The following is a 25,577-nucleotide window of genomic DNA, read 5'->3' on the forward strand; positions in this document are numbered from 1 at the left end:
ATGCTCACCAATCAGCACTCAGTAACAGTAATGCTAACCAATCAGTAGCAGTAATGCTAACAAACCAGCACTCAGTAGCAGTAATGCTAAACAACCAACACTCAGTATCAGTAAAGCTAACCAATCAGTACTCACTAGCAGTAATTCTAACCAATTAGCACTCAGTAGCAGTAATGTTAAACAATCAGCACTCAGCACTGATGCTAACCAGTTAGCACTCAGTAACAGTAAAGCTAACCACCCAATAAGCAGTCAGTATCAGTGCTTGCTTTAGAAAACAGAACAATACTGATTTTCTTGCTCAAATTAAAGGACATTTCTGCATAAATGGCCAAAAGCATGTTTATTATGTTTTTTATGTCTTGACTGTTTAGCTATCTTTGAGTTTAAGAGGAAAGTTGTGGAGATGTGACTTTTAAGTGAAGTCCTGCACCCTCAGGGTTACTGCTGCTGGTGTTATGTGCAGTGAAGGAGTTTAAGTAAAAATATCTTGATTTTAAAGCCTAATAAGTTCTAGATCTGCTTTCGCTGACCTGCTTGGCAGCAGTGCCAGCCTTATTTTGTTCTGCTATGCTCACAATGTTAATCTTCTTACAGGGTCTGATTCATGCTTATTGAAACCGGTCTGGAAATGATGTTTTTCTCTAACAGTTGAAGAGTGACGGAGGGTAACAGTAACCACAACCTCTTCACACATTCTCACACTGACATAACGGCTGCACATTCAGCGCTAGCACTAGCTGTCATAGTGGATTTTTAAAGGTCACATGCACGTGCCATTCTCACTCTTGACACTTGACACTTTAAAGGGCCCATATCATTGAAAACTGTATTTCCTTACCTTTTTGAAATCAAAGATTTTGATGTAGAATGCAAACACAAAAAAAATAATTTGATATTGTACAATCCCCATGGAAGCTACTGAAACAGCCATTTATGAATTAGTTGTTTTTGTGATGTCACAAAATCCTACATGTTTACATATATCTGCTCATTCCCTCTACAGCAGTTTAGCCCCGCCCACGCAGACTTAAAGTTTTAAGGAGTGATTCTGTGCGGACTGCTTTTTAAGTGAGACACAATTCAGGGCAGCCAGTCAGAACAGGGCTCATTTACATAAATCAGTCTTAAAGTTACAGTAACAACCTGTTTAATTTAAAAGCATTCTTGGAATGGTTCATTACATTCATGTGGAAATTAATTTTTTCCACAAAAACTCACAGAAATGTCATCTCAAGGAAAAAAGGAAATACAAGAAAAATGTAAGATATAGGCCCTTTAATGAACAGCCACAACAAACCTGCAGTGAGAATGGCGGTGCCACTAATTTGATCATTTACTTTAATTATTAATTGACTTATTAATAACCAATAAGGAGTTATTAGACTAAGAGATGATAAAAGGGTGCTGGATAATGTGTAATTCAGGCACATGCTATCCTGATCTATTTCTGACTGTCTTTTTCTGACAGTCTTTAATAGACTTCTAATATTAGTCATTGGCTTATATATCACAGATCTGTCCTCTAATCTAAAAGTCTAATGTCTGATCCGAGTGCCTCTGTTTACTGTCTTTCTTTAAGCTTAATTCTTATTAGTTGTATCGTAATAGCATTATCTGGCACGGCCCAGAGGACGATGGGTTCCCTTTTGAGTCTTGGTTCCTCTCTGTGGTTCTTCATCATACTTTTAGAGCGTTCTTCCTGACACTGCGTCTCTCAGTGAGGCCCATTAGGAGGTTGTACTCACATTTCAGGACAAGCTGCTTTGGATCGATGTCTGTTGGAAAAAGCAAATTATAAAAAAAATTGATCTGAATTGAGCAGGAAGGCCTGCAGTCCCTGTGATGAGAGTCATGGTTTGTAGATGAGTGGATGAGTAGAGCGGTTCTCTCTGGAGGACATGATGGAGGACAGCTGCATGATGCAATTTCATGCTGGTCAGCACAACCTTCAGTACGCCCCCCAGAACCCTCATCTAATTCATTTGTATATTCATTTTCTCTCTCTCTTTCTCTCTCTCTCTCTCTCTCTCTCTCTCTCTCACAGTTATTGAGTGAGAAGATAAGTGGTGCTGAAGGAACGAAGCTAGATGAGGACTTTATGGAGATGGAGCGGGTAAGGACTGCCTTTAGCTCATCACTAATCTCACTGCTAGGGGTGGGCAGTGTAACAGTATGCAGTAGTGGGCAGTGTACAGGTTGAAATTCTTCCTCAGGGCTGAGTTTAGTCATAACTGTTATACCAGCACGCCATGAATAAGCGTAGATGGCGCAATGTGCAAACCATGCTAACATTATCCCGTTTAGCTGAGTGTCTGAGTCAGGGACGTTTCAGTCACGTTTCAAATGAAAATGAAAATGCAGCAAACCTTCGATCAGCTCCTGCTTTCTAGTTTGTTGCATCTGAAGTAGCCCACTTTGCAGTGGACATGAAGGAATGGCTGGACGTTTTAGGGTTAGCATTAGCCTAGCATGGGCACTAATCGGATTAGGCCTGGTTGAGAAGCCACCTGACTTGGTCGTCAGCATCAGACAACCACAAGGTCTCGGGGCCTTCCATCACACAGCAAACCATAGACCAGATGGTACAGAAGTGTAAATAAGTGTAATATTTTTTAAAATTTCAGCAGTGTCTGCTGGGGGGAGGGGTTGGGGGATGGTACATATGCACATGTATGGCAAAAACGACTTTGATTAGGCTAAAGTTGGCTTCTTATTTGAATTTCCTGTTCCACCTTAAATGGTGCAGCAGTTATTTGAGGTGCCAGACTGTAACTGCTGTTCCATTTAAGGTAGAACAGAAAATTCGAATCTAAGTTGCCAGATAAAAAGGCGACTTCAGCCGTGTAGAATTCATACGTTTAGCACCGTATGTGCTGGACCCATGGGGCTAGTGTTAGAAAGCGTCTGAACATCAGTGTGTAAAATTAAGAGCTGTCACTACCGAGACACACATTTCTACATTCAAGCAAACTTTTATGTGTTTTAATAGAAATATTTTTATTTTATGTGCGAGCCATTCAATGCTGTGTTTACTAGTCATGTGCTGGCTAGAGTTATTAGCTTAAATTAGCTAAAATTGTCACTACCAAAACAGTTTCAGTAGTGCTACAATTGTTTTGTTTGTTCCACTGATGTGTCTTCTGAAAAAAAAAAAAGGCAGCAGTTCCTCCAGAAGCTGTGCTGTACTGTAAAGCTCTCTTGACCTGATTCAACCACATTGTTTCAAGTCTGTTTGCACCATTTTCCAATTCTCTTTGTTTCCTCTTCTCTTGACATGCTTTTGTTTCCTCACAGAAAATTGATGTCACCAACAAGTCTGTTTTTGAGCTTCTAACCAAAACCACAGAATACCTCCAGCCAAACCCCGGTAAGAGAACAAACAGACAAACAGACAGATTCCTCTCAAAAAAGCTACGTACAGGTCAGGTCATATAATACATATAGAAATTTATATATTTTAGAATTACATCGAAGACACTAAATCTTCGAAATAGCACACGTGGAATCTAGTTTCTAATTTATATTCTTTAAAGTTTTGTGTTATGCTGCAGTTTCCAGTGGTGGGTCTGTGTGTGACTGTTTGTTTCCATGATGCTTATTATATTAGCTCATTACTTGTTAGCGCATAACGTCAGTACGAAACTAAAAGAGCTCATTACGTCTTGGCAGTGGAGACCCCCATGTGTTCACTTTTTTTGTTTGTTTTTCTGTGAAAACAATTATTTGCATTTGTTTTGCGATATTTGTGTCATCATCACTGCAAAATAAATGTTTTCATGAGATCTTGAGATATTATCGCAACATAACTGACGTTGTTTTATCAAGATAACATTTGTTATGTTGTGATAATGGCATAAATATCTACAGATCTTAGGGAGCCCTGCTGGTGACATTCCATATAAATAAAAATAATGCATGGCCATGACTGAATAAGGCATGGGAATGAAATAATTAAGTTGTGGCCATGACTTAGTAAGTTAAGGGAACAAGATTATGCCTTATTAATCTGTGGTCAAGGCTTAATTATCTCATTCCCACACCTTTCTAAGCTGTGGCCACGCATAAGGATCTCGTTCCCACGCCTTGCTAAGTCATGGCCACAGTTTAATTATCTCGTATCCACACCTTACTAAGTTGTGGCCACATGTTAGGATCTCATTCCCATGCCTTACTAAGTCAAGGCCACAACTTAATTGTCTTGTTCCCAAGCCTTACTAAGTCGTGGCCACAACTTAATTATCTGATTCCCACGCATTAGCATCTCGTTCCCATGCCTCACTAAGTCATGGCCATACATTAGGATCTCGTTCCCACACCTTACTAAGCCTTGGCCACAACTTAATTATCTGATTCCCATGCCTTACTAAGTCGTGGCCACAACTTAATTATCTCATTCCAGCGCCTTACTAACTCATAACCACACATCATATTTATTTATATGGGATGTCACCAGCAGGACTCCATAAGATCTTGAGAAAAGAGCGTTCTTTGTGTTGTGATAATGATACAAATAACTCAACATCTCGAGAAAACAAAGGAAAATAATTTCTTATCACAGAAAAATGAAGTGATACTACATTTGGTGTCATTTGGCAACATTTGCTAGTCATGAACTATCACTTTAAAGTGTCCGACTTCTGTGCCTCACGACTGTGTTTGGACGCTTTTGCAGCATCGCGAGCCAAGCTGGGGATGCTGAATACCATGTCTAAGATCAGAGGGCAAGTGAAGACAACAGGCTACCCACAGACAGAGGGGCTTCTGGGGGACTGCATGCTGAAATACGGCCGGGAGCTCGGGGACGACTCCGCATTTGGTATGGAGGACAAAATACTATATTGTGATTAGTTTACTACGTATCGCGATTGTCATTTGCCATTATATTGCAAAAAATTAAAACACACTGTTGAACGCTCGATGAGATGTTGAATACCATATTTTTTATTCAACGTTTCACACGCTGCTGCACAAAAACCAAATAAACAGGACTTGATACCACTTTCAAGTAGGACTACCCTTATAAAGTGTTCATAATAATGAGTTTATTGACTGTTATTAATTATTAGTTTATTAATTATTAGTTATTAATTAGGGCCTAAAGAGCTTAAAATCATTAATAAGCATTTACACATAATTAATCTTCATTAGTCAGCCATAAACCTGTCAGCTTTAACACATACTCATATTCATCAGATATAAGAGCTCACTTTTATTAATGTGTTATAACTGCTTATTAATGATTCTTAAAGTGTTTATGACCTAATAACCATAAACAAACTCATTTTCTTATTTTAAAGTGGTACTCAGGACTAATTATACTCTCTTTGTAGTCAGACATTCAGGTGGGAAGTGTTTAAGTACAGACAAGTTTCCTGATACCCTCAGAGAGGCATTGTTGCGATTGTTGTTGTTATTGTGACATAATTTATCACGGTAACCATAATTATTGTCATATTGCCTGGTCCTAATTGACAGTGGCTTCCACAAAAGACGGTAAATAGAATGATATACAGGCGATATATTGTGCAGCCCCAGCAGACATGTACTCTCCAGTAAACAAGAACCGCAGGCCAGCAGCAACGGATATCCTGCTTTGTGGTGATGTTGAAATCATTGTCTTGTCTGTTTCACTCACACAGAGCAGCATGTATACACTCTCACTGACATCCCCTCTCTCTCTCTCTCTCTCTCTCTCTCTCTCGTCGTCTCTCTCTCTCTCTCTCTCATACGCAAACCCATTGGCTAAAACAGCCTTCCTGTAGTTTGGGTGTCCACATTTACCAGCACAAAACTCTGTGAAACTCTATAACTCTGACTCAGTGCTGACATCTAGTGGAGTGAACGGATGCTGCAGAAGGTGCTCAGCATTAATCCTCACAGGTTTAGAGATACTGTCATTTTGCTATGATAAAATGTGTTGAAGAACATAGTTACATAATAAGTTATGTTTACATTCAATTTATATTCTATCTCGATGGGCATTTTTCCATTTGTTTAGATAGATAGATAGATAGACAGACAGATAGATAGATAGATAGATAGATAGATAGAATTGACAGCAAGGACACAAACAAAAACAAAATAAAGTAAAAAAGCAAAATAAAGGCCAAAGACATAAATATTAACACAAGATAAATAAGATACATACAAGTATATACAAACATAGTAGTGCAAAGTAAAATTATATATAGTGCAAGATATCTCAGTCTTAGTCTAGTCTCAGTCTTAGTCTTAGCCTTAGGTAGGAGAGGGAGCATAATGTTCTATTATGAATGTTTTTTCTCTCCAACTATACTGTACACGCTGCTTTTAATCAGATAGAAATCCTAATAAAATATCTCCTCTTATACTTAAAAACACATGTGTTATACAACCCCATGTCCAAAAAAGTGCAAAATGTAAATAAAACAAAATTCAATGATGTGCAAATCGTTTAAAACCTATATTTCATCGAAAATAGTATAGTAATAGTATTTAGAATTTGATGCCAACAACAATATGTCTTTGAAGCATTTTCAATGAAATGTAGGGTTTAAATTATTTGCACATCATTGCATTTTGTTTTTATTTACATTTTGCACATTGTCCCAACTTTTTTGGAAGTGGGGTTGTACATTGAATGTTTAGAATAGGTTTTTTAACACACACACACACACACACACTGCAGAATATATATATATATATATATATATATGTATATATATATATATATATATATATATATATATATATATATTCTGCAGTGTTGGACAGGTGCTAAGTAGACTGACCTGTGACCGAATACAATTTTAAAGTCAGCTTTTTCGTCCATTCTAATATTGTGTAGCAGTTTCAGAGAGAGGAATTATATAGGTCCACAAATAAAATGAATACAGTGACAAATTTAATTTGATTCAAATGTGTAATTTTCCCCTTAAATAAAATATTTATTATGTTTTTACCAAAAGTAAGCAAACTGAAAGACAAAGCTGCTAATTTTGTTCATGTGAAAAATGCACACTTGAATCAAGTACATTCAACTCAAGTGCAGCATTTTCGCTAGTGGACTTTTTCAAGTTGTAGTTTCAGCAAATACTTGCTGCTGGGAGGAAGACGGCAGCGTTATTTCTGCAGAAACACCTCGATATGTGCTACTATTTACTTTATATGGGGGCATATGAAGTTTTAAAAGGGCCCATATTATAGTCACTTTTTTTAAAGATTAATGTAGTATGTAAACGTTGTTAAAGTACTGTTTACTCCCCAGTCCATACATGGAAACTAAGTTTTGAATTCATTGTTTTTATGATGTCATAAAACCAACACTGCTACACACTGTATATCTATTTAGCCTACAGCAGTTTAGCTCCACCCACTCATGCTGATTTTATAAGTTTCAGTCTGGACTGCTTTCTGAATGAGGCACAGTACCACAGCCAATTAGAACAGAGCTTATTCACATACATCAGTCTTAAAGGCACAGTAACAAAAACAGGCTGATTAATTCTAGGGGATAATGAGAACTTGGAAAGTGGTCAAGTAAAAGTCATGACAGTTGTTGGTACATAAAACCACACAAAGGTTTTCAGTGGATATAGGATATGTGCCCTTTAAATTAATATATAAAAGTTTAGAATTTTATTTATTTATTTTATCTGGAGACTTCGTGCTTGAGCAAACATAGAATGCATTAATATTACAATATACACCGATCAGGCATAACAGGTACTATTTGGGTGGTGGATCATTCTCAGCACTGCAGTAACACTGACGTGATGGTGCTGTGTTAGTGTGTGTTGTGCTGGTCTGAGTGGATCAGACACAGCAGTGCTGCTGGAGTTTTTAAACACCTCAGTGTCACTGCTGAACTGAGAATAGTCCACCACCCAAATAGTCCCTGCTCTGTGAGGGTCCATGGGGGTCCTGACCACTGAAGAACAGGGTAAAAGAGGGCTAACAAAGTATCCAGAGAAACAGATGGACTACAGTCTGTAATTGTAGAACTACAAAAGTGCACCTGTATAGTAAGTGGAGCTGATAAAATGGACAATGAGAGTAGAAACAAGGATAGTCATAGGTCATAATGTTATGCCTGATCAGTGTATTTTTTATTCATGTTTTGTAATATATTGACCACATATTCCAGTACACTGGCCACTTTAATAGAAACCCCTCTCCTGCCTGTGTACAGTTAGAGACTGTACCTCATCTGTTGAAGCACAGTTTGTGTTAGTCATCCTGCCGCCCAGGGTTCACCAGCCCTCCTCCTGGAGATCTACTTTACTGCTGAGTTTAGTACCAACCTTCGTCCAACATGCTGCTCGCCACCCCCCAGCCCCCCCCAGCCCCCCAAAACCTAACACTAATGCATCTGATCCAGACAATCAAGGGCTTCTAAAGATGCTAGGTGTGGTGGATTGTGAAGGTAGATCTCAGCATCAAGGTTGGTGACCACTGCTCTAGCCCTTTATCAGAGCCGCTTTTGGCTGGATATTATTGGGTGATGGACCATTCTCAACAGCTGCTGAGCTGAGAATGGTCCACCAACCAAATAACATCTGGTCAGTGATGGTCTTATTGTCCTTTGTGTCCACAGGTTACGCTCTGGTGGACGTTGGAGAAGCTATGAAACAGATGGCCGAAGTTAAGGACTCCCTTGATATCAGCGTGAAGCAGAACTTTATTGATCCACTGCAGACCCTGCAGGACAAGGACCTGAAAGAGATTGGGGTAAGGGATCCATCCATGTATCCATCCATCCATCCATCCATCTCTTTACTTGGTTCATGAATACATAATAACTGCAGTGCAGCACTTTGGTTTATTGTGAGATGCTGAACACTGCAGTTTTGATTATATAACCATCTGAACTGGCATGCCCTCTCTTCCTCCTCTGCTTTAGCATCATCTGAAGAAGCTGGAGGGACGGCGGTTAGATTTCGACTACAAGAAGAAGCGCCAGGGGAAGATTCCCGAGGAGGAGATCAAACAGGCTGTGGAGAAGTTTGAGGAGTCCAAAGAGCTCGCAGAGAGGAGCATGTTCAACTTCTTAGAAAATGATGTGAGTTCCACAGAAAATCTCAGCACATTTTCCCAGCGTCATATCAGAATCAATTTAAATATGTAGTCTTATACACCCCCAGGTCGTGTTGTGTTTATTTAAAATAAGATATAAAAATAAATAAAATAAAAATAAATTATATAACAGTTAGTTCTGGCCAAGCAAGCTGATTGGTTGAGAAGCGTTCTAACCGTGCTGTTATTTCGCCATAACATCACGGGTTTTTCACAAACGCTGTATCACTCCGCTGAGACACCATTGCTAAGCAATGACTTTCACAGCTCTAGGAGACGCTCAAGCCATTTGAACGTTTTTACTTCGTACTTTGTACACAAACAGAAAATGGATACTTTTAAGATCAAATTTGACTGACAGCCGATTTGGTCAGACTCTGAAAATGAGATTACATTAAATTCCCAAACTGTCAGTTGATCTGTGTAAGGAGCTGGAGAACGACCTGTCGGCTGTGCAGTGAGTAAGCGGAGCTCGGTAATCTGACGTAGCAACAAGCTGCTTGTTAAGGAACTATAATTTGGCGGAAGGAATTGCTAACATTAAAACATTAAATGCCACGTTTACGGCCCAATTTATTTATTTCTTACTTTATTTTTTTAACTGTTGTATAAAAGTAATAGAACACTCGAGGTCGTGTGTTATCGCAAATAACATCACAGCTGTGATGTTATTTCGCGATAACACACTCCCTCTTGTGTTCTGTTGCTTAAATAACACATCCTCTAAAGAGAACGCACCAAAATGTGGCATTGTCCTGAAAATTATAATACGCAATTTCCATTTCTAGTTCAGAAGTGTGTTCACTGAAGAGGATGTGTTAATGCAACACTATGCAACACATGCATTTGCAGCCAGAGGCACTTCTCATTGGGGTCTTTGCTCAGTATTTCTCATTGTAGTATCATCTACCCCACCTCTAGGTGGAGCAGGTGAGCCAGTTAGCGGCTCTGATCGAGGCCGCGCTTGAGTATCACCGTCAGTCCTCGGAAATCCTGGAGGATCTCAACAGCAAACTGCAGAACAGGTAAACTCATCTGCTACTGTTGCTTCTCTTTAGCCTTTTAATGCTTTAGATGTATGTTCTTATTCTTAATCTCATTTTACAGAATGTCAAAGTCAAAAGCAAAAATGTATATAATGTATCATAAATGTAAATAAATGGAACTCACTTTTTTAGTTACACCTTCAGTCAGACAGTCAGTGTTAATGAGAACCATTGCCAGTTGGAAATTGCCTTTTTACTCTGATTTACTCTGAGAACATTTTTCTTACTCTAGCCAAAAATGCTAATAGTCTGAAGTACTATTTGGACAAGATTAATGTTATATGTGGAGGTGAGGTAATGTAAACATTACAGGAGTTTCTCCGTGAATTTTAGTCCAGTCTGAATCCACCGTCAGTCGTTTTCATCAATAAAGATTCCACCAGCGTTTACTTTCAACAGACAGTAGAAATAAGCCCAGGTTATACTAATATGAGCTATAAAACCAACCCTCAAAAAAAATCCCAGGTTACATTAATCCCATGCTATTACACAAAATGGAGTTCTCCCCCTCTACATTCTCTGCTCTACAAATTCTCCTCTTTTCTTTCAGTTTCCTGTGACAAAAACATTGCGTCTCACAAACGCCCCACCTCCTCCTACTCCTCCATTACTGCTCTCTGAGGAACAGGTGGGGGGTTTGGCTTCCTCGATCTCAGCAAGCCGCCCCAGAATTCCGGCGCAAGCTTCTCGGACTTTCCTCCTCTGACCCCAGCTTGGTTTTGAGTGTAGTCCAAACTTGCAAACCTTAGAAATAACCCCAGGATATAATAATCCCGTGCTATAAAATTAAGCATAGAAATAACCCCAGGTTATATAAATCTGTGCTATGAAAGTAAACATAGAAATAACCCAAGGTTATATTAATTTGTGCTATAAAAGTAAACATAGAAATAACCCCGGGTTGTATTAATCTGTGCTATAAAGCAGACTGTAGAAATAATTCCAGGTTATATTAATCCCATGCTATATAGTAGCAGTGTTGTATAAAGTTATCTTTTAGTTCGGTATGGGACATCTGGTCCTAAATCAATGTAAAATAAAGGGTAAAAGAAAAATGAAGGATACAGCTTAGCATGATGCTAACAATTTAGCTAGTACCCATTAGCTTTCGTTCATTAATAGCAATGGCAGCATTTTTAGATGAGGTATTCATTTAACGTTAATGATTCTACATGGGTGTAAAAGCTCAGCGCTTACATGGAGCCGTCACTGCACTCCACTTGAGTGGGCTCTAATTGTTGCTGTCGTGTGACCTTTCACCCCCAGGATAGCCTCAGCCAGTAGCCGGCCTAAGAAAGAGTTCAAGCCAAAGTCCATCATGTCCAGCCTGGAGGCCCTCGATGTCACTCAACAGAACGGCCTCTCCTACAGTTCCTCTCTGAAGTCCTCAGGTAGGAATTCAATAAAATATTCTTCTCATCTGTGCTCGCTGTCATTGCTGCCCTCAACATCATAATGGTTCCATTTATGACTGTAATTCATGTGTTGTGTGTGGTTAGACATGAGCACTGTTGGCCATTTTATCAGAAACACCTACCACACAGGTTCACATATAGATGTACGCTTACAGACTGTAGCTCATCTCTTTGTTCAGCCCCCCTCTAGCCTATTCGGCACATGACCACACACACGAGCTGGTATAAGTGTACGAGGTACAGTGCTGTTGCTGGTGCTCTGTGGTCAGAAACTGACCGTTAATACAGGAGTAAAGCAGGAGTCTGCTGATCAGCTGCTTGCAGAGATTAAAGAAGTGGGATCAGGTGTGCTTCTGCGTAATAAAATAAGTGACCCCTGAGCTGCAGGGTGGCCAATAAAGGGATATGTTTCTGATAAAGTGGCCAGTCGGTGTATTTCTCAGAGTATTTCTCACTTCATATGAAATCCTTTTCCTGTTAATCTCTTTGCAGATATCCAAGTCAACCACAGTGTAAATGGAAAAAGTAGGTTCTTCACTAATTTACTGATTGTTAGATGTTAGTGAATTACAGTTAGTAAACTTTTTTGATTTTGATCCTTTTAACAGTTTGTATTTAAAGCCTTAAAGCCTGAATGTCGATGTTGGAGGAAATAGTTTTGTGGTCCAGAGGAAAACATGACCCTCAAATATATCTCTAATGATTAAAGTGAGAATCAACCTGAGAATTGATAAACATGTTTTGGCAAACCCCTCCAAGGAATATAAAAGCTCTATTAAAGGGGAACTCCACCAATCCGAGTCAGAATTGTTCACAGTTGTGGTGATAGGAACCAGACGTCCACCTCTAATAGCTCCCCACAGAAACTTACATGAAATGGTTAGATATATGCAGCCTGATGTCTAAGACTTCCTGATAAAGTTTTGTCTTAAAATTTATCTTATTCCATTTATTATAATCCATTCATGGCAGAGGTACACATGCAGAGGTACACATGCAGGGCAAAATAGTCCCCAAAAAAGTTTTTTTTTTTCAGATTTACTATTACTTTGTCATCATCAACATTTATACTTAAAGACTAAGAAGATACTTGTAGGTTCACTGGTGGATTTGGATAGTAAATAAAATGTATTTGTTGTAGACACGGTCACCACCACTGTAAAAAATCAGTGTCTGTAAGTTTCTCTACAATGAAGCACTTAACATCTAACCACTCTGAATGACTCTGTTTACATCTCAAGGGCTGAAGTATTCAGACATTTTGAAAAATTGGTGGAATTCCCCTTTAAGATATAAATATGTACAGTGGCAAGAAGAAGTATGTGAATTACTTGCACTTGTGTATAAAATCGTCTTAAAAATATGGTCTGGTCTTCATCTGAGTTACGGTACAAAACAGACACAATCTGTTTAAACTAATAACACAAAAAATAATGTATTGTTCTTGTCTTTATGGAATACATCATTCGCACATTGACAGTGTAGGCTGGAAAAAGTATGCGAACCCCTAGTGCAGAGGTTGCAACCCAAATGTTAAGAGGAGCCATTTTGTCCTTTCAACAAAAATCAAACCACCTTGGGAGCCACAACACTTTATGTTCATTTTAACATCTTGGCTGTAAATATGTCTCAGTATGTGCCAATGTGCTAGTACAGGCTAAAAAATATAATATTAAAAAACGCAGATTTATTTTGCTCTGCTTTAAGCTTTTAAGCAGGAAACTTTTCAAAAGTAGAAACGGTTTCTTGTAAAATGTCTGTCAACGTTCAATTTCCCGTTCCACCTTAAATGATTTCAGAATGTAACTGTTCCCCCCTAAGGTTGAACGGGACAATTCGAATCATGCAATAATTGTTGTAAACCATCTTTTGTAAGAGTGTAGAAGTGAATGCCCAGCCAAGGTTACTTCAAAGACAAATCCAGAATGCTCAATTAAAAAAGCCTTAGAGCAACAGCTAAAGGCTTGAAGGAATCATTGGAACTGGTTAAGATCTCTGTTCATGAGTCTACCATATAAACAACATTGAACAGGCATGGTGTCCATGGAAGGACTCCATGGAGGAAGCTGTCCATCTCCAAAAAAGCATCACTGCACACCTGAGGTTTGCCAAAGAGCACCCTGAGACTCCAAAACTCTACTGGGAAAAGATTTTTTGGACTGACAGCAATACATACGGCGTAAAATGGGCACTGAATGTCAACATCATCCTAATGATGAAGTGGCAGCTAGAGGTCTGTGGTGACTGTTTTCACCTGCTTCTGCAAGTTTTCAGCCTACTCCCGCCCGCTTCTGCAGAAAATTGAAATCATTTCTCCCACTCCCATCCGCGCAGTTCCATCAAAGCAAACTGACATCCAGTATTTGACATAGTCTATTTACAAATACGTTATTCTCAGCTGAAATAACACAGCAATCATGGTCATCAGGCTCACTGTGAGTAACTTCACCAAACACCATATATTCCTAGTAAACACAGAGCAGGAATTAAACTACACACACACACACACACACACACATATATATATATATATGAGTCTTGTGTCGCAAGATATTATGGTAGATCCTGCGAGTCCAGTGGGAATCCGCGTTGGGATCATCATGGTTTGGGGCTGCTTTGCTGCCTCTAGGCCTGGACGGAATGCCATTGTTTAGGGAAAAACATTTTGAGATATATATTTATAGAGAATCATGTCAGGGTGGCTGTCTGCCAGCTGAAGCACAGTAGAAGCTGCGTGATGCAGCAGGACAATGACTCTAAACATTGAAGTACATGATACTATAGAACAGCTTAAACATAATAATATCCAAATTTTAGAGTGGCCCAGTCAGAACCCAGACCTTAACTTAATAGAGATGCTGTGGAATGACCTCAAAAGAGCCGTTCACACCAGAACATCTGAAGAAAATGGCTGACCTGAAGCAGTTCTGTAAGGAAGAATGGTCCAGTGTTCCTCTTAAGACCAGCTACCAGAAGCACTTGATTGAGGTTATTGTTGCCAAAGGAGGTTCAACTAGTTATGAAATCCATGAGTTTATTTATTTTTTCCAGCAGCACTGTGAGTGTTCAATTGCTGGGCACAATAAAGACATTAAAGATTATAATTGTATGCATATCGTCAGCTTCAGCAGATTGTGTTTGTCTAAACTTGTGACTTACATGAAGAACAAATCACATTTTATGACTAATTAATGCAGGAAACTAGTTAAAACTTTCTTGCCGCAGTATTTTCTTGCTCTCTAACCAGCAGATTCTTGTGTCAATCATTTTCCTGATTGTAGTTTTTGGTTTGTGTTCACATCCGTGTTCATCCATGATCTGTGTGTGTTTCTGTGTGTGTTTGTACCTCATGGTTGGTTTCGCTCTCAGCTGATCACGTTAGCTACACCCCCCCCATGACTCACACGTGGTCTGAAAGCCCCCAAGACAGTCGTGAGTATCATCAGATCTGTTTCCTGTGCAACAAACTTTGGGGGTTTTTCACAAAGCAGAGTTCACATTAAAGCAAAATCTATTTTATATCATTCCTCTCTTACCTTAAATGTAGTTGATCAGCCATGACATGCTGAAGTTTTGCACTGGTGCCTCAGTGCCGCCGCTGCTACTGTTTTTAGCTATGCTAATGTACTTTAGTCCATGTTTATAGATTACAGTGAGTCATACAGTGTCAGAAACCACAGAATCAAGTCTATTAGAGATACTGTATGTGATGATTTAGACATGATGACATTGGCCTTGTAGCTACAGTGCAAAACTAAAAAAGCAAACCAGGTCTTTTTTCTGATCAACTACATTTGATGTGAAGTAGAAAAACTGTGCAAATTAGATTTTTTTTTTTTCCAAACTATTGCTTTTATCTGGCTAAAAAAGAAATCTGGCTTTCTGAAATTCCCCCCAGATCATGTTCACTCATCATTCCTGTTCATGTTTATGTTTACTGCAGCCTTAAACATGGCTTGTCAGTCCCTTGATGTGTTTAACATACCTAATATTGTACCCCTTCAGCTCTGAATCCGAGACTGGAATGGTTTGATTGATTAATTTTCAAAGGTTTGAAGCTTCTGACATTGCTAATAATATAGAAATGTAATTCTGTATTGTAGGACACAGAATCTATATTTTTGATTTCTGACTGAAAGCAGCTCTTAATGTAATTATGCATTACATACTTTTAATTATATAGTTGCATTTCATTTGCATTTGGATTTTTGTTTTGTTGGTAGCAAATTCCAAAAACATGACAAAAAAAATTGCTAAAAAGCATTGTGAATCAGTAATGTTACATGTCTAAAAACTGGTTTGCATTTTTTTAACCAAAATAATTAAGTTTTTTTTTTTTTATTATTAAATGTGCACCAATTGTACAATTTTACATATTTTGTTTCCTGTACAGACAAATTAGGTTTAGGTTGGATGGATTTGTATCTGTGTGAATTAAATGAACACATAAAACACACATTTTCTGATATCATTATTTACTAGTGATGGGGAGTCAAATCCAAGAGTCCATTCCCTCGCCTTTGTCGCATTAGGGAATCAGGGTCGACTTTTCGACTCTGTTGACGTGTTCTTTTCATTGAGATTGGCTCAAGGGTCATTTCGAGGCGTGTGAAATTAAATGAGGACTTTTATTAAATGTTAGTGCTTTCATTATTTACTTATTTGCTTTTAATTTTGGCTGTGTACTGTCTTTTTCTAAATGTTATGAATTTTTTAATTTTTTGTTGTAGCACCTTGAGATTTTCCCCGAAATGAAAGGTGCATTATAAATAAAATGCATTGTTATTATTATTGATGGAGAAAAGAGCTTAAGCAGCATGAGTCAGTTTATTAGCAGACTTTATACCATATGCTACTCAACAGCTGCTGTAAGCACAAAGTGTCACAAAAATGTGAATATCTGCACCCCTAATGATGTATATGTACATGTTAGTATATGTTACTGTCGAGACAAAACCTTTCCATTGTCTCCACTGATGTTTTAATAATGGGGGGTCAGACTCCTTTATTAATACTCTTTTTGGAAGAAACATTGGATAAGTGCTTTTGGCCATATAGTGTATATAACAATACTACAGCATTTTGGTTCAGGTGTAGCAGTAGCATTCAAATGCAGTGTGAGAGCACTAACCTGCCTCAACTTATTTACCTCATAAAACTTCAAAATCAGCCAAAATCGGAATAATAAATGGGCTGTGTAAAGTGTATAGAGTTAAACCGTATTGAACTTACGATGCACAAACACATCTGAGCATCGCTTGTTGTTTGTTTACTCGCAGAGACGGAGCTGCACATGGACCAGCCGTGCTGCCGCTCACTCTACGACTTCGAGCCAGAGAACGAGGGAGAGCTCGGCTTCAAAGAGGGCGACATCATCATCCTCACCAACCAGATCGACGAGAACTGGTATGAGGGGATGATCAACGGAGAGTCAGGCTTCTTCCCCATCAACTACGTGGAGGTCCTAGTGCCCCTCCCCCAATGAGGCCAATGACTCTACCCAGAAACATTTCCCCGCCGCATTCTTCTCCATGGAAGTGCTGCGTTTTACCACAGACAGTTTGTTTTCCAGTATTTATTTCTTTCTCTCGTTTCGGTTTCCACGGTTGGTGGTATGCAGTAACCTGTGTTGGCTTCTGATTTTAGCCCCTGGCTTTTGCTCTTTGGTTGTTCCTGAAAACGTGTTGCATCCAGTAGGGTGGCTGCATTCGTCTCTTAGGGGTTTTTTCTGCTCTGATGTGGTTTATCAGTTTATCTGCCTGCGGTGGTCTTATGTGTTGCTGAAACACATTTTTTATGGACTGTGAGTATCTCTACTGCTACTCATATGAATGTTTATCTCCTCTAGTACTTAACCTCTCTCTCTTTCTCTCTCGCTCACTCTCGATTTCTCTCTCTTTGTCTCTATCTGTTGCCCTGTTGGAGCTGGGTGAGTTTTACTTGCAGAAGTAAGTGATTAACAACAACATTGGCGATGGGTAGAGCTTTAATCGGGCCTGATATTTTGGTCTCAACCTAAAGGTAGCCCGAGAACATTCAACCGAAAGCACTGTTTTGAATTTAAACTCGACATAATTCTGTCTAATCCTGACCTGAACTCAACCACCATCCAAAGCTGATCTATATTCCACTTTAATTAATACTAAATGTCCAGTGGAGCTGTGCATTACTGTTTTTTACTTTTTAATGAGTATTGGGCTGTGGAGCAGTGGAACTGTGTTCTCTGGAGTGATAGAGTTCCATTCAAAACCTTTTGGATGATTTGGAGTGATCCAGAACTGACCATCCAACATTACAGTACCTGGCCTCACTAACGCTCAGTCAAATCCTCACAGCAATGTTCCAACATCTAGTGTAAAGTCTGCCCAGCAGAGTAGAGGCTGTTACTGCAGTAAAGGGGTCAAACTCCTTTTAACTACTCTTGATTTTGGAAGAAACACTGGATAAGCAGGCGTCCACAAACTTTTGGCCATATAGTGTATATATGCTCCCGGAAAACATCCCAGAAGTCACATACACTAGTGTTCAAAAGTTTAGAATATGTGCTTGAACTTTTGTTGCAGATAAATATACAAAAACATTCTGATATGCTCACTTTGTGCAACTTCATATTTCAAATCATTAAGAAGCTGAAGGGGAACGTTTGTATTGTCCAGAAAGAACATTAAACAGTAAAATTTCAATGAATGAATTATCCAGAATGTCCTGTGTTTCTAGTGGTGGTTAAATCTCAAGACCAATAGCTTGACCTAAACAAATAAATACTTAGTGTATATTATTTATCATTGAATAATTTTATGTTGTTCCTAACTTGAAATTCTAAATGCTGAATAAAACATTTCATTCAATATTTCAAGTTGGACACAAAAGGAAATTATTCATTTACTAATTTATAATGTTTACATTTACACTGTACAGGTAACTGTACTGTACATAACATATATGGGTCCGAACCCAAACAAAACCTATTTCAGGCTCTATTTCACACTAACAGAATGAAAACAAAATGAAATTATTATTATTATTTTTTTAGAATTTTTGCATTATTCAATATATCAGATGCAAACAGTCATTCAGAGTGGTTTGGTTTAAAATGGTTCAGATTTCTTTACAGTGGTGGTGATAGGAACCAGGGGTCACCATGACTACAACACAAATATAGACATTTTAATTTACTACTATTTATGGGGACTATTTTGCCTCACAATGCCCTGCATGTATCCTTCCACCATGAAAAATACATTTTAAACAAAAACTTGCTTAAAACAATGTTACAGGCATCAAGCGATAGACTTGTAAACATTTCGTGCAATAACTTTCTGTGAGGGGGCTTTTGGAGGTCAGACGTCTGGTTCCTACCACCACCACTGTGATTAGTTCTGAGTCTAGAACAGAGGATTCAGGCCTCTCTGAATGACTTTGTTTACATCTTAACCACATAATTATGCAGAGCTTTTGGGAAATCGGTGGAATTCCAATTTAAAGATGCAGCTCCAATAGTGCTACACTCTCTCTCTCTCTCTCTCTCTCTCTCTCTCTCTCTCTCTCTCTCTCTCTCTCTAAATGTCTCTGTTTACATGTGACTTATTGTGATTATAGGAAATCATAGTAGCAGTCACAGTGTTGTATTGGATCGGGTGGAGACCGAAATACTCTCACTCCCTCAAGTGCTTTTTTTTTTATTATTGTTAGTATTATTTTTATTTTGAGACAGTGGTTGTATTGCACTAAAGCTTTAGAATCCACACCCATTCACACAGCACATGGACGTTTTCTGTTTTTTGTCTATGGAACATTGCACTTTCTACTGTAACTCTCAGCCATATATTTAGTACAAATTTATCATGGGTCTTATCTGTAAGGCTTTGTTCAGACTGCAGGCGAATCAGATTCGTTTCCACTCAAATCAGATCTTTTGAGGTGACTGTCCACACTATTATTTGCGAGTGATAAGATCGGATTTGTGTGTCCAGACATCACCTGCCGATCTGCATGGGTTGCCGTGGTAACGATGTAGGCGTCAGTTACTACATAGCTACACTGGTGACGTGGATTTCAAATGCGGATGCTGGAGAGATGGAGGTGCATCATCTCGCACTCTAAACTCTTCAGAATTCTCTGGAATAAGCATGAATCTTTGGCGCTCTTCTTGAGTCTCAGCACTTCCATCACTCTTGATTTGACATTGTCAAAAGACACTTTAAAATCCGATTTGATCGTCCAGAGCGTCCAGACTCAGCATTTCAAACCAACTTCCAAATGTGGTTTGGGTCGATTTGCAAAAATGGGATTTAATGTGGTTTTTAGCTGTCCAGACTATCAAACGTCACTCTGGATACAATCTGGATATGCCAAAAATGGGATTTCATGTGCTTTTTAGCTGTCCAGACTATCAAAAAATGGGATTTCATGTGGTTTTTAGCTGTCTAGACTATGAAACATCGACCTGGGTATGCCAAAAATTGCATTTCATGTGGTTTTTAGCCATCCAGATTATCGAATGTCAATCTGGATACAATCTGGATATGTCAGAAATAGGATTTTACGTGGTTTTAGCTGTCCAGACTATCGAATGTCAGTCTGGATACAATCTGTATATGCTAGAAATTGGATTTCATGTGCTTTTTAGTCATCCAGACTATCAAACATCAATCTGGATACAATCTGGATATGCCAAAAAATTGGATTTCATGTGCTTTTTAGCTGTCCAGACTATCGAACATCAATCTGGATACAATCTGGATATGCCAAAAAATTGGATTTCATGTGCTTTTTAGCTGTCCAGACTATCGAACATCAATCTGGATACAATCTGGATATGCCAAAAAAAATCAGATTTGGGCTGGCAGTCTGAACACGGCCTTAGAATCAACTTTATGTGTACAGAGAGAGAGACTTTTATCGCTATGACTCATATTTTGGACTGTATGTGATGAAAAACTACTTGCTTGTAATTAACGTTTGCCCAGTATCGTACTCTGAATGAAGTTACAAAATCTGAATGAAATATTCTTCGTTGTATGTTCTCGGTAGACGAGTCCTGTGCATATCAGACTTCTTTTATAAACTGACAGAACGTGTATTGTCTAATCGGAGTGTCCTAATATTACCAAAACAAAGGTATATCATATGCCACTATGCCATACTCTGTACCCTGTCTTTGTTTTGTTGAGCTGCTTGCTTCCTCTGTGTGTTTTATTTCGTCTGCTATGCAGAGACACTGCAGTTTCGCATGACTTTGATCTTTTTAAAGTCATTCCCTTTTATCTACTTTGCTGTTTTTCTGTCGTCGTTGCTCCTGCTGGTCGAATGAGTGATTATTAGAAGTGATAAAGGAGAGAAGAGCCTTATTTACAGTATTAATCAGTTCAGACATCAAATAGATCTGATCCAGAATGAACCCTTTGTGCTCAGGATACGTCTGCTTTCCAGGAAACCCTCTATTAACTAGTGGAATATTAAAGGACTCCAACGTTTTTCAGCTTAACCTCTATGTGCTGCATCTGTAGTGCACGGTTGATTACCATGAACAGTTATTCATGTGTCATGTATTCATGTGTGCATGTCTTCAATTCAAAACTCATGTATAATCGAAGTCAGTAGGCAGTTGCTGAATTGTATTTCTGTGTTTGTTAATTAAGCAGTAAATCTGTACAAGTGGTTCAGAGATGGGACTAGTTTTCCAGAGGGAAGAATTTGTGGTCATTCCTGATCATTATAGAACCCAGAAAACTTTATAGAAAGTACACTAAAAAAAGATGGTTCTTTAAAGGTTCTTTGTTGAAGGCAGTGGTTCAATATAGAACTATAGAAACTATTCTCAAAGAACTATTGGCATGTTTAAATGTTTCTTAGCATGCTGAAATGGTTCTTGAGATTGGTGAAGAATGTGTTGTGTATGGTTCTGTATAGCACCAAAAAGGGTTCTGCTACTGTTACGATGTCTAGCTTGTAACAATAGGCCAAACCTTTTTAGTTTTAAAAAGGTTCTATATAGAATCATATACAGCTCATTCTTCATTTATTTGAAGAACTATGAGTGTTCCTGGCTCTACATACAGCCATTGTCTTTACTAAAACGTGTTGAAGAACCATCTTTTTTCTGAGTGCAACTAGGAACCACTTTTCTGCCACACTGTTGAAACAAAACCTTGTATCTCCATTTTTGTCGTTTTTCAGTTTTTGACATTTAAAAATGCCTGTTGCTCTTTACATTGTGTGAACATTTCATGATGATTGAACCAAAAGACATGGCCCGGAATTACTTGGGGAAAAAAGTCTGGTTCCATTGATCTACATTAAAAGTAGAGTAAGTTTTTTCCTTCTCCTGTAAAAGTTATAATTTTGGAAATATGAGCTTTTGTTCTGACAACAGCGTCCATGGTGACAGAGACAGTTGGTCATCTAAGACGATGAATTCAGTTTTTTTTTTTTTTAGTAATTCTTTTACACTTTGGCTTTTGTTGTGATTTTTTTTTTTGCATTTTATAAACTGAGTGTACAGATGGCGTCGGCCTGTCTTTTGCGTATCGAGTTGAGTTTTCAGACCTGAAGTTCTTGAGTGAACACAGATTTAAAATCTTGTGTCAAAGGTTCCTCAGAGATGAAGTACTTACAGGCAGCTGATTTGTTCACTGTTGATCTGCTGCTCAAACTGCTTGAGCACATCTGTGCTGACCATTTTTATGATAATGAAATTTGATATGTTGCGGTCACTGTATTGTGGCCAATCAAAATCTGCCAGGCTCTGTCTTTTTTCCTCAACCTTCCAATCACTGCTTAGCAACATTATTATCCACAGTTGCTTCAGTACATAATCAGCACCTGTCTTGTTTGTAACTGGCATTAGGACACCAAGGTCCTCGTAGGTTTCGTAAGGGTTTCAAGAGATTCAGTGCAGACAAAAGTGGCGTAACTACCCACTGAGTGGGGACTGGTTCTCAGCTGACCGCAGAACAGCTGTGGTTTGGCCCTAGACTTGACTGCCCGTTGGTATAACACTCATATTCAGCAGTTCGTTTATTTACTATTAGAAGTATGTTACATTTCTGCAAAATTTTGATCCTAGATATGGCCCTATATACATTTACTTGCAAAATTCAGCTACTGCCCACTGGCTTCTATTATGACTGAGTTGTATTAAGTGTATTTTTTCATGTCCAGGGAAACATGCTGAAATTATTGTCTCTGCTAAATGACCACATGATACAGATGCAGCAGGTAGAGATTAGGTTGAAAAATGTTTTATACACACTTAAAGACGGTTCTTCAAGGGTTCTTTAGTAAAGAAAATGGTTCTATATAGGACCATGAACACTTAAAGAACCCTTTGCATAATTAAAGGGTCTTTACATTGTGAAATATTCTTCAGGCAGATGGAGAATGTGCTGTAGATGGTTCTGTATAGAACCTTTTTAAAAGGGTTCTATGTAGCACCAAAAAGGGTTATTCTGTTGTTACGATGTCAAGCTTTTAACAGTAGCATATAAAACATATTCTCCATCAATCTGAAGAACGCTTTCATGATGCAAAGAACCCTTTAATCATGCATAGGGTTCTTTGTGTGTTCATGCTCCTATATAGAACCCTTGAAGAACCATCTTTGTTGAGTGTGTAGTTTTTATTTTATTTCTACAGCTGTGACTGAATCGGTAAAATGAGACGAGCAGCAGTGACACAGGCGTTAATGTGAATCCTCTTTCATTCTGCTCTGGTGCTCAGACGGGTTTAGCTTGAATGAACTATTTCCAGTTAAAACACATAGTGGACCGTTCACTAACAAACACTACTGACCCTTTCCTTTCCTTTACATGTTTCGTCCTGTGTCTTTCCAGCATTTTTACTTTTGTCCCAGTTTCTGTCACTACAGTACTCAGTCAGGAGAGGAGAGAGGGACACAGATGAAATGTTTTTTTTTGTTGTTGTTGTTCTTTTTGCTCTCCTTAGTATAATTTATACAGAAAGTGTTTTATAGATGTAAATGAATATATTACATACTGTATATTGCATAAATAAATGACAAATACTGTATAATTGTTGAGATTGATATTTGTCGTATTGTTTATTTCACAAACACATATTTTACCCCCTTAAACTGTGAGAATCTGTGATTCTACATTACATCATTAGTTTCATGTAGATACTGAATAATCCATAGTATTACTGAATAATTCATAGTAGTTACTGAATAATTCAATAATTATTTTTTTAGGAAAAAATAAAAGAATTCTCCTTTGCAGTAAAATAAAGCTCTGCTGATCGTTCAAACAGTTTTAACAATAAATGGTCTGAAACGCTGGAGTTAATGTAGAACTGCTAATTTAATCTCGCCTAGCTAGTAGCTAACGAAATGACAGAGATTTACATAGATAATTTGGAGACGAATGGACTTGTTTGCATTTATAATCACTCCAGCTGGTTTCCTGATACGTTTAATTTGCTACGAGAAACTGTCAAACACTAAAAAGTTGCGAAGCTGAACTCTTCACATTGTCCCGTTTCACCTTAAATGGTGCAGCAGTTACATTCTGGTGCCTCAGGCACACTTTAAAGTGGAACAGGAGAAGTCAAACAAGTAGCTGGTGAATAAGAAGCGACTTCAGCCTCGTAAAAAGTCAAACGTTGAGAGACGTTTTACAAGAAACTGTTCTACTTTTGTGGAAAAGTTTCCTGCCGGATATGTGAGAAAAGCGTCTATAGCTGAGCTAAAGCTTAAAGCAGAGCAAAGTAAGTTGTTTTCGTTTATATTTTTTAGCCTATTCTAGTACATTAGCACACACTGAGACATATTCACAGCCAAGATGGCAAAATGGACATAAAATGTTGAGGCTCCAAATGTGGTCTGGTTTTTGTTGAAAGGGCAAAATGGCTCTTCTAAACAGTTAGGTTGCCGACCCCTGGCATATACTGAATAATTCGTACTAGATACTGAAAAATACATAATAGATACTTAATGATTCATAGTAGTTGCTGAATAATTTATATTAGATACTTAATTCATAGCATGTGCTAAATAATTAATAGGCCTACTAGTCACATGGTAGATGCTGAATAATTCATAGCAGATCCTGAAAATACATACTGAATATTTCATAGTAGATCATGAGTCATTCATATTAAATACTGAATAATACACATTATTCCACTTGGGCACATCTTTCTCTGATATTTTATGGACGTTGATGTACTAAAGATTCAACATTTAATCTAAGTCTGTACTCACATGAAGAGTTATATAATGACTAGATTTTTAATAAAGAACAGAGGGATGTAAAGTGCAGGTGGATGTAAATTAATAACTGTGTAATAAGCCATTAAGAGTTTATCGTGTTAAAAGAGCAGCAATTTATCCATTTGACTCCGCCTACAAATGTGCCCACTCTTGTGAAATTAAACAAGCTTTACAGAACACTGGTAAACATCGTATTCAACCAAATGAGAAACTGTAGCAGAGCCAAGTTTAGAGTATGTTGTTAATGTCAAATGTGTCTTTTTGTCAAGCTAACTTTAGCAAAGCAGCAAATTGGTTGTTGTTTCAAACCTGTCTGGTTTTGATTAGCTACAGAACAGTAGTCCAGCTCTGGAAACTCAGTGTTACATAGCGACTCTGTTTTGCCAGCATTCTGTTAAGATTTTCCCATCTAGAATCAGTGGCTACAAATGAATACACTTGTAAGTGAAACAGATGGATCAATTTAATCACAATACTCAGTTTTGAGATGGTGGTTGCATTGCACAAACTTAAGACTCACCATAAAGCTCATTAAGTCTGAATTGTTGATAACTATGGCCCAATCCCATTTCACCCAACGCCCCTACCGCTTAGCCTGTTCACATCTAGGGGGAGGGTGTCCCAATTCTTGTTGAGATAGAGCGGTAGGGCAAATGTTAGGGCTACATTGCCCTGCAAACTGAGATTTTTCAGAGGCACACTTCAAACAGAGTGTTATGAGAAAAAAAGAAAAGCACCAAGGTGGCTGAACAAGCAACCGAAGAAACCCACAAATGTGAGTATTTACTAAGGATTATGATAACCATTGTATTACTTTAGTTTAATGTC

At 38.3% G+C, this 25,577-nt stretch overlaps 1 protein-coding gene across 1 annotated transcript in view; it reads left to right on the top strand.

Annotated features, from left to right (window-relative positions):
* The window catches only part of sh3gl3a (SH3-domain GRB2-like 3a), a 58,481-nt gene extending 35,626 nt beyond the window's left edge, over positions 1–22,855 (top strand). Inside the window, exons 2-11 of the mRNA XM_036586459.1 lie at positions 2,048–2,116; positions 3,298–3,370; positions 4,676–4,819; positions 8,579–8,712; positions 8,885–9,043; positions 9,979–10,082; positions 11,370–11,494; positions 12,011–12,043; positions 14,888–14,950; positions 16,798–22,855. Coding sequence (XP_036442352.1) covers positions 2,048–2,116; positions 3,298–3,370; positions 4,676–4,819; positions 8,579–8,712; positions 8,885–9,043; positions 9,979–10,082; positions 11,370–11,494; positions 12,011–12,043; positions 14,888–14,950; positions 16,798–17,003 — 1,110 coding nt within the window. The 3' untranslated portion in view covers positions 17,004–22,855. The remainder of the gene's footprint in view (positions 1–2,047; positions 2,117–3,297; positions 3,371–4,675; positions 4,820–8,578; positions 8,713–8,884; positions 9,044–9,978; positions 10,083–11,369; positions 11,495–12,010; positions 12,044–14,887; positions 14,951–16,797) is intronic.
* The last annotated feature ends 2,722 nt before the right edge of the window (positions 22,856–25,577 follow it).

Source organism: Colossoma macropomum, unplaced genomic scaffold, assembly GCF_904425465.1.
Source record: "Colossoma macropomum unplaced genomic scaffold, Colossoma_macropomum, whole genome shotgun sequence".
Taxonomy (NCBI): Eukaryota; Metazoa; Chordata; class Actinopteri; order Characiformes; family Serrasalmidae; genus Colossoma; species Colossoma macropomum.